General features: G+C 40.1%; 2 protein-coding genes across 5 annotated transcripts in view; one reads left to right on the top strand and one right to left on the bottom strand.

The window, feature by feature from the left end:
* The window catches only part of LOC137976145 (uncharacterized), a 20,488-nt gene extending 18,633 nt beyond the window's left edge, over positions 1-1,855 (bottom strand). For all 3 annotated transcript variants that reach the window (XM_068823435.1, XM_068823434.1, XM_068823436.1), the window contains exon 1: positions 1,631-1,855. In XM_068823435.1, the coding sequence (XP_068679536.1) occupies positions 1,631-1,780 (150 nt within the window). In that variant the 5' untranslated portion in view covers positions 1,781-1,855. The remainder of the gene's footprint in view (positions 1-1,630) is intronic.
* A 167-nt stretch (positions 1,856-2,022) lies between these two features.
* Positions 2,023-10,000, top strand: part of LOC137977792 (uncharacterized) — a 65,434-nt gene continuing 57,456 nt past the window's right edge. Inside the window, exons 1-4 of one of the 2 annotated variants that reach the window (XM_068825127.1) lie at positions 2,023-2,249; positions 4,724-4,786; positions 5,095-5,379; positions 6,591-6,771. In XM_068825127.1, coding sequence (XP_068681228.1) covers positions 2,100-2,249; positions 4,724-4,786; positions 5,095-5,379; positions 6,591-6,771 — 679 coding nt within the window. In that variant the 5' untranslated portion in view covers positions 2,023-2,099. The remainder of the gene's footprint in view (positions 2,250-4,723; positions 4,787-5,094; positions 5,380-6,590; positions 6,772-10,000) is intronic. The other variant, XM_068825128.1, reaches the window with a different exon arrangement.

The following is a 10,000-nucleotide window of genomic DNA, read 5'->3' as shown; positions in this document are numbered from 1 at the left end:
CAATGATCAAAATAATAAAACAGCTAAGGAAATAAAAAAAGAATGTCATAAAAAAGAATATCAAGCATGATAATTACAAAGATGTTCTATTAAACAACAAACAAATCTATCATATAATGAAAACCATTCGAAGGGACGTATACAAAACATGGACCTTAGGTCCATGGACCACCCCTGTGGACCACCCCTCATTTTGCAAAATTACAAGCACAAAAATCTTCACACTTATATGCAATTGTCTCTAATTATAGACGCCTGAAAAATTCAGGGGGCTTGAATGGGATTCGAGCCCATGATCTCTGCGATGCCGGTGCAAAGCTCTACCAACTGAGCTTTGAAGTCACTCAGTTGGGAGCAGCTGAACTTGTTGGGCTCATTTGTTCCGGTGAAGGACTATGAATGAAATGAACTTATATCAGAAAAGCGGTTTTTAGACGAAGCCCTTTGGAGCCACCAATAGGTGGTATAAGTGTCTGTAACCGGCTATTGCTTAAATCAATTTATTTTTTGATTGAATTTCCCGCTAATGAGACTCCTGCTGGACCCCGATGACCAATATTATCACAAGAAACTAGCTTGACGTCATATCGTCACCGAACAGGAATTGTCTTTGTCTTTTTGCAGAAAAAGTAGTCTTAAATAGATAGTACATGGGCTCCTGGTCTGTAAAAATACCGTGACATAGGCTTAGTAAGGGAACTGTTCGCTCCTAGTCACGGGTTCGTGCTTAAATTTTCCAGATAAGTGCGAGGATCACTTCTCTCTTTCGCCTAAAACTTTTTTCCGCTGGTAAAACATATCGAGGGTACAAAATGAGGGGTGGTCCACAGGGGTAGTCCATGGACCGGGTCCACAGGGGTGGTCCATGGACCTGGGGTCCATGTTTTGTATACGTCCCATTCGAAGCAACAATCATCAACTTGCAAGCTATAGCTATAAGCTGAACAAAGTGTCATTTTCATGCTACGATGACAAATGATATTTATTAGACGATGGAATAAAATCATATGCTTACGGGCATTATAAAATCAACACACTAAAACAATCTGAATGACAAACTTTACCGACAAAGTTTACGCATAAAGTTTACTCACAACGTTTACTACTAACGTTTACTACCAAAGTTTACTCATCAAGTTTACTCATCAAGTTTACTCATAAAGTTTACCTACAAAGTTTAGTACTAAACTTTGCTCACAAAGTTTTAATTACTTACAAAGTTTACTACTAAAGTTTACTCACAAATCTTACTGATAAGAAAAATATATAGATTAATTTTTTGCAGCTGTATTCTGTTGTAAATTTTTTTGAAAGATTTAGCATTGACCGCAAAATTGAGCGTAAAATTGAACTCATAATGAAAAAAGAGCTCATACTCCCAACTCCTATACTACTGAGATAAATAATAAATAGTACGTGATAAATCACTCTCTCCATCGCTGTTAAACGTGGACTGCTTGGAATAGTACTTGTTAGAATATAAACACGCAGTGATAACCTACCACTGTCACATGATCGAAGGATTCTACTAAAACTAACCCAGACTTAACTATAACCGTCTTAGCTTACTTTCTTTTAAAATAACATTAAGACAACTTCTAAATGAGAAACAAGAACCCGAAATACTTACAAGAGCAGCTATCCAACAAGGAGCAAACACGTAGCTGGTGTATACGAAGCGGACTTCATACCTATCCACCATGCCAAGCACCAAAAAGATGGCGCTCATCACAACCTGAACGATAGAGATGACTTTAAAGAATCGTCTGTTATGCCCCATTTTACAGTTTGGCGAAGTGACTGAAAGAAATATAGACCTGAATTTTGAAATTCAGCTTATACCACAGAAGGACCATACAAGAGGCGCGTGTGATTAGTATCTGCATATTTACAAATTTGCATATGAAATTTCTCTCAGTCGCCAAAACCACAGTTAACGTTTACATTAAATAAAAAGAAGAAAAAACCTGTCACGAATTAATTGCCTCATATACCTTTATCAGTTACTGTAAGTCACGTATGCGGAAAATTATCTGTTATTTTCCGCACACCAGGTTTGATTCCAATAATTCTTACAACTTTGAACAACTTGACGTAAAATGGCGTACAACAGTCAGGATTTGAAAGTCGTTTCCATATTTCAGCTCGTAATGACCGCCGTCTTCTTGATTCTTGGTTTAGTAGATCGATTTGAAGTACGATACTTGTATACCAGCTTTCTGATGGCGCCATTTTGGACAGCTGCCATTGTAAGTAGACTTAACTTGGTCGCACGGTTCCATGCGTTGCCTCCCTCGTTTAATCAAACGCTCTAGACTGCTCGTAGATTTTTTAAACCCTGCGGGTTACAGCCGTTTCATGCAGCTGGCTTCCGATCGGTGAGAACAATTCATTTTCTTAGCTATATACTTCGCTTGACGAAGTTCCATGCATGTGTCAGCGACTCGAGTTAGCCTTCTGTGGAACAACAGTTTTAAGGGTTTGTTTATTTGTTTGACTTTTAGACTTGAATCATTCTGGAATCACGGTGAACTTTCACGCCATGAGAAAGCGCATGAACCATTTTCAAAATCGAATTCTATACCACCAGCTGCTCAATCATTCTGTAATATTCACCGTCTTTAGTCAGTTTACTTATTTTCTTCATGCATAGCTTGAATTTATTTTTACCGTGAGTCTGAAATGAATAGAGCCGCTGTTACACGTTGAAACTTTTAGCTGAAACTTGTGTGCAACGGCGTTCCGAAACATGTTTCAGCACGCGTTGGACCGTGTAACATGGTTTCGTGAAACGTTTTGAACTTCCGTTGCGAGACAAGTTTCACGAAAAGTAGAACCGCTTTATACTTCTGCAAGGGTCGCAACGATCGCATTGGTGACAAAAACAAGAGTTTCACCGTGTAACACCACTTTGTGAAACCGGTCTCCCTCGCTCTTGTCAAACTACGCTGCGTAAGCCAAGCAAAAACCGGCTAAGGCCATGTAAACAACATTTCGAGACCAGTTTCAACGTTTCCGAACAATTTTCGACCTTTTATGTTACACGGTGCAACGCCTGCTGACACTTTTTTTGCAGGGCCGTTGCACATGAGTTTCAGCTAAAAGTTTCAACGTGTGACAGCGGCTTAACTGTCAATTACAGTTTGCTAGGGGAGTGAGTGAGTGCTTAGCTAATCGCTGAGAATTAATTGCTCAAAATTGTGACTGTGAGCTTAGAAATAACTTAAAGGCGTTTTTAACCGAGGTGCCTAAGAACGAGGTCTGCAGTTAAGAAAACTATGAAGTGAAATTCTAGCTCTCAAATCCAGACTCTCGCTCAGAAGCATAACTACTTCTCAGTCTTCATCGATCTGTTTGCGTGGCTGCACTCGTCTGGTGGTTCAATAGCCATAACCTTAAATTTTATCTTTTGATAGTCGACTTGCGAGGTTCAAAACCACATTAACTGTGAGAAATGACAGAATTCTCTATAACTGTTGACACTACAGTGATCGTATTCCGCTGAAATACGCGGGATATCGATATCGCGTAATATTGATCTGCATTCGCCTAGGATGCGATCTGTAATTATACAATGGTGGAGAGAGGGTTGACATGTTTGTTTTTTTTGGGGGCTGAACAGACATAACTCAACTTTGCCAATATGTGTGACCTCCATTCAGTATTGCCACACTTAAATAAAATAATGATTTCGCTAACAATTATGTTTATATTAGTAGCGGTGAACAATAAAACGTTACAGAAAACAGTGTTAAACGGCAAAATGCTAAGTTATTTTTGTTGCAGGATTTCAAAAGATTTGGATAATTATGCTCAATATTAATTTTGGCGATGTGGGGAGATTTAACCATACGAATAAAGCTTTAACCATAGTTTTACTGATATCAGTGTAAGGTGAATCACCAATTCGACCTTTGTGGCAGACTCCAGTGGTTCCGAGAGAAACAAGCTCTTTCAAATTGGTATGGTAAAAAGAAAAAAACTCATTATTTTGCTCCATTATGTCAACATGAAAAACCTAATATATATCCTAAGCACTTGTTATGTTGAAGCAATAGCGACGCCTCAATGTTATCCTCCATTACTCTACCTTGATTATTGTTAAATGAGTATTCGAGTAACGAAAAAAAAAAGAACAAACAAAAGAAAACACAAAAACAAAAACACTCGCTCTGATGCAGCTGAAGAGTGTTGAATTTATCGCAAAACCTTTGGGCATGTGCTTTGTGTACTGTGTAATTGAGGGACTAGTGTCCAGATTCTTTTTAACAAGCCTAAAGCCCCTCAATTGTCAGTCAGTTTTTGTTGCTATTATTCCGGCAGAATGCTTCATTCGTTTGTCGGTGGCACTATTTCGCCCAAAATAATCATTGCTGGCATAATATGTAAAATTTTATCGCCGGCTGAATACAGTGATTGCATGAGAAACAGGCTCTATTGTTCATCGAATCCCTTCCTTACAGCCTCTCGCCTACCGACCCCTTCCTTCAGCTTCAACTCAACGTAATGTAATAAAATTAAATAAATAAAAATAAGTATTTGAAGACATGAGCCCCACTTGCACCCAAGCCGCACGGACCATCAAACGCGTTAAGACAACACATACTCAGAGACTGTCTTACGAAGTGTAAACATCTTTTACACCCGCATCAGTTTTTAGTTAAATGTTTTCTTTGTAAATCATCCTGATAGTGTCTGATTGTTCTCTTTTCTTTCAACCAAGGTGTTACCAGTTGGCATCGTAGGCCTGGTTTTGTCCCGCATGTCACGACGCCCCCCGAATTTGGTAAGACAGTTGTCTACAGCATTCTCTGAGTAAGGTTTTTCCAAAAGACTAGCAATGGTCCTTGATTTCCCATATTTAAAAACATAAACCAAAAACTAGCTTAATGTTTGTCGAAGCCAGGTCTACAACAGCACAACCCTGGGGGCTCTTCCCCCTTGGAGCACAACATCAGAGCGTACATCCGGCACCGCATGGCACCGTCACGGCACTGCACGGTACGGAAGGGAACAGCACGGCACGGTACGACACGGCACGGCCATGTACTCATTCACTCTGACTCGCTTCTCTTCTTTCTTGCTCTCTTTCAGATTTATGCCCTCAAGTCAGTCAGTGTGGCTTGCGCTGTGATGTCAGCAGCAACAATGTACCACTACCAATGGGGTATTTCCAGCTTGGTATATCGGAAGGCGAGATTCATGATCACTTCTCGCTTCTTAGAAAAGGACACCGAATTTAAGTTCACCCGTCAGGAAAATACTATGTTGGCCATATCCTCCTTAGCAATTCTATTTTCCATCATTGAGATGATCCTTGCCTTTGCAAGCGCCAAGAGCTGTGGTGACACAGGCTATGAGCCTCCTCAAGATAATCAGGTACACATAGTTACCAATAGAACGAAAGGCTACTTGTGATTCATCTACAATCTGACTTTTTTGAGAAATTTTGAAAGCGCTGAGAGCCTATTCGAGAGGATCAGGTACACTTATAGTGGTGGACTTACGAAGTGGAGGTGGCTAGTGGTGGATATCCACCATTATTAAAAGCTGGATCATTGGATAATGCAATTCGAGAGTTTTGATTGGCTAAGCCATCATGGGTTATGAGCCATTATACCATGATCTACAAACACGGCAAGCATATGCGTGATTTTTTGGGCCTTTTTATATTTATTGTAGTCTAGTTTTCTATATTTTGGGGGCGTTTTTAATGAAACAATTATTCCACTCCCGCTTGTTGGATATGAGATGATTATAGCCAACTCGGCGTTGTTGTTCATCATGAACAATACCTAGCTAGTGCTCAGACATGCTACTTAATTGAAAGAAATATAATTTTCAAATAAACTTAATAGGCTTAACAATCCCAACTGGCGGGAGACAGACCGGTTGGCTATTTGCAAGCATGACCAAGGAGTCAGTTGAACTAGGGTCCACCGAGAAACAGCTCCAGCCTAGTGGTCAGAGCGTGGCTTGAACCCACGACCTTCGGATATCAAGTCCTGCGCCCTAACCACCCAGCCATGCTGCCTCACAAAGCTGCCTTGCTTAGAATAACTGAAAGCTACTTGTCCTTGTCAATTTTCCTGTCCGTTCAGTGTGATTCCAAACAAATAACACGCAACAGTTATGTCGCTTTCTTTCAGTTTATTGTTTTAAATTAAAGTAATGAACTATAAATACATGATTCGCTTGTTAGTTTGCTAGTTTGCGAGAAATGATACGAAGTTACATCATGTGGCAAAAGAGGCTTGCGGTTGCATCAAACGTGATTCGAAGTTTACTTGTACCTCACACTCGAATCCGGGCTTGAGGTTTTCGGGCCTTAATATCAAGCTATCAAAGAAGGGGCGGAGGAGGGTTGAAAATTTTTGACAGCTTTCGAGCGGCGACATTTATACTCAGGCGACCAGGAGCAAAGAGAGGACTCTCTTTGGCAACACACCTTTTTGTAGAAATCTGATATGATCCATGAAGCCAATTGTTCTCCGCCAACCAGATATCCTTAACAATGACCCTTTCCCGTTTTACATAAACCTAATTATTCATGCTGCATAATTGGTGGCTTTTTTATTCCTTGTTTTCAGGTAGTGTACCCCTTTCGCCAATTAGGAACCGGACAAATCCAACTGCAACCACCACAACCGACCTATTTTGCAGCCCAGCCGATGGTTGCAGGTCAGGCGGTGATTGCTGGTCAGCAGATGGTTGCAGCTCAGCCGATGGTTGCATGTCAGCCGCTGATTGCAGGTCAGGCGGTCGTTGCAGGTCAGCAGATATTTGCAGGGCAGCCGATGGTTGGAGGTCAGCAGATGGTTTGCGATCAGAAGATGGCCTCAGCTCAGTCGAGTGTCTAGCCTTCTTGCTTTTCCTTCTTGGTCTCCAAGATGGGATAAATGTTTGTTTCTTGAGAAAGTGAAATTTGTATTCGATGGTTGTCCATATTTAACCGTATTTATAGTTAGATTAGGCTTTGATGGCCTCAATCGTAGGTCCGCTGGGATTGACAGAGACAGGCTTTCCTGCCCGTACCGTTCACCTGCCACATTATATCCATATCACTTAAGCTCTAGTAATAAAACTTGTGATGAGTATGATATTCAGGAATTTTACATTGAATGGTACTTAAATGATATTCAGCGATAGTATCACAACCCCAGTGAATCGTCACCAAGGTGGTGACGCAGTCGCAATTCCTTTGTAGTCCTATAGAGACGTCGGGTGAGTAGAAGGGGTGGGGGTGGGGGGGGGGGGGGGGAGAGAAGGATAAACCCGTCAAAGTCGACGCGGTTATATCTAGTGCGAGGTCTGGAACCGAGAATATTCGGAAACTGCTCGGAACCCTTAGAGAACGTTATTATTTTCGTGATATGATCGCATGTCCCGAGAATACCTGAATAGGCCATTTCCGAGTTGCCTTTTGCCTCTCTGTCAAAACGAGTCTAAGTGCGAAACCATTCACATGCAATACAGGTTTTTTTTTTCATGCAAATCAAAGTCGTTTTCAGTAAGAATGGTTTCGCACTTAGAAAGGTTTTGAAACAGAGGTACAAGGAAACTGAGAAAGGCCTATTCAAAGGGCGTCCCAGTACTCGTAATTCAACTCTAGTCCTCACGTCACATGACTGCGTGTTTCAAGTTCATGATGGCCGCTGTAAAGTTGAAAGGTCACGCTTTTGTCTTGTACTTTGAAGCGAGGCCCGCATGTGCGTCGCCTGATCTCTGTGACGCTAATTTTGTGGTTTGGCGTGCTTCGTATTATTGCCCCTACTGAAGATTTCCAAGAAATTAATAAACCGTGACAATCATTTAATAAACTGTAATAGTCATTAATGCATTGTGAATTGCTTTTTATGTGTGGCTCACCTGTACAGAACTCAATACCTATTGACCAATCAGTGTGCGTATCATCTCCAGAGAACAAAAGCACGCAAATCTCGAGTAATTTGAATGAAAAGTGCTTAAATGGCAGTGCTGCTTAAAAGTACTTTTTGTTATTTCTTTCTATCGGTGGAAAAAATAAACCTTCCACTTTAGCTTAGTCCGTTAATTGAGAGTGACGCGAAGTGTTTTCCTGATTGTAAGATTACTGCTTTACCCAAACAACCCTCTCCCATGTCTATATCATTGAACAGGTGGCATTCACTCCAGCGAAATCTTTTAAGAGAAATCAATCTCAGGTGTGAGCGCGCGCTAGTTTCTAACTGGTGAACGTACGGATTGAAAATAATTGATAGTTGAATCAATCGGATTGCATGGAAATTGGGTGGCGTTATTTGAAAAGCCCGGGTTTTATGGTAGGCGTTACCCTTCTTCCTTGATCACGTTCAATACAATTGAGTTGAGCTGACTTAGGGGCTTTATTGATACCCGGTAAAAAATTCTTCAGCGTAATTTAAAAGTATAATATCTAAGTCTGCCTAACTAAACTGACTAATAATTATTATGAATTGAGTTCTTAATATAACATATCAAAACGTACTTTATTTCGTCATAATTTATAGTTACAGATAAATTACAACTTTTTATGTTTACAGTATATCTTTTCGTTTTATAAATATTGTAGTTAGACTATGGGAGTCAAGTAAACCATTCGCTTTGTAGTTATTAGCCAATTAACTTGGCACCCGTGTGGACAAAATTAGTTAACACTTTCGGTACTGCTGAAAGGGACCAGAAAGGAGCGGAGAAAATAACAAAAATAAGAAACATAACAAACCTACAAACGAGCAATCCAGATTACAGTTACAGTGCAATAAGATAAAAAATTAAGGTAAAACGGACAAGTTTTACGAGAGAGCGAGTTTAAACAGAGCAAATGATAAAGCTACAAGAAATCGGTTAGTTTGGGCACCATTTCATTATATTTTAGGCAAGACACTTAACTTTCACCAGACCTCTCTCCACCCTAGTGTTTAATTGGGTACTGGCGAATTTAATGCTGGGGGGTAACCCTGCGACGGACTAGCATCACATCCAGGGAGGGGGGGAATAAAAATACTGTCTCTTCATGCTATGGAACTGGTATAAGCGCCGGTCTGATGGGCCATTTGGCTCAAGTGCCCCGACGTTTGTCCTTTGTCCATCTAGGGGTGTTTATTAATTATATACGAATTCTTTATACCACCATGCAAACAGTCCAGTGACCACAGAGACAAGCAATAAAACACAAAAGCAAGGAAGAAAAAGTACTTTTGTATCGACAAATCGTTTGAATATATATATAGTTCCGACAATATGCTCAATACTTTTGCGTTAAACTGGTGTGATCTATTTTGTTTACAGAAGTAGCAGTTTAGCTAATAAAGTCTGATTTATGCTGTATTGGTTAAATGAAATAAACATCATTTAAACCAATGCACTCACTATTTTTTATACGAATTTTGAGGCCGGAAAATTCTGGGGTTATATTAATTAGTCTTTTGGGCTGCTGGCGCCCGTACTTTTTCATTCAGGGCTATTCGACCAAAGTTCAGAGCAAAACGTTTAAAAACTTAGACGATTACACCTGGTTCTTCGAAACGTATTCAGCCGGGAACATATTGATTTCCAATTTTTTTTTTCGTGGATCTCGCTTGCAACTCAGCCCATGAACTTGCAAAAATGAACTCGACCAATATTTTTTTTTAAAACCGGCCTCAAGCTAGTTAGCAATAACTGAGGAGGGACGAGAAGTAATATATCAAACACGAAAGACCGTGTTTGGTCACATGTCCAAACACCCAGAAGAGAGTTGAAAATACAACACGTGTAGCGGAGTATTTTTGACGAACTTCGAGGTGTTTGGAAATGTGGTCAAACACTTTCTTGAGTGTTTCACCTTCTCAATCGAAACTAAAATAGAAAAGAAAATGGAGAAGTAAAATCGTCAAAATCTATGCTAATTAAGATCAGATATCCAAACACCGTCACGATCATGGATTTCTTTGTTTAAACTTGATGAATTATTAATGAGTTTGAAAAGGTTAAGGATTTTAAATTTTCACAACGGGTAATA

The sequence above is a fragment of the Montipora foliosa genome, chromosome 11, assembly GCF_036669935.1.
Source record: "Montipora foliosa isolate CH-2021 chromosome 11, ASM3666993v2, whole genome shotgun sequence".
Taxonomy (NCBI): Eukaryota; Metazoa; Cnidaria; class Anthozoa; order Scleractinia; family Acroporidae; genus Montipora; species Montipora foliosa.
The sequence above is the reverse complement of the archived record's forward strand: the minus strand, read 5'-3'. Positions and strand labels throughout refer to the sequence as shown.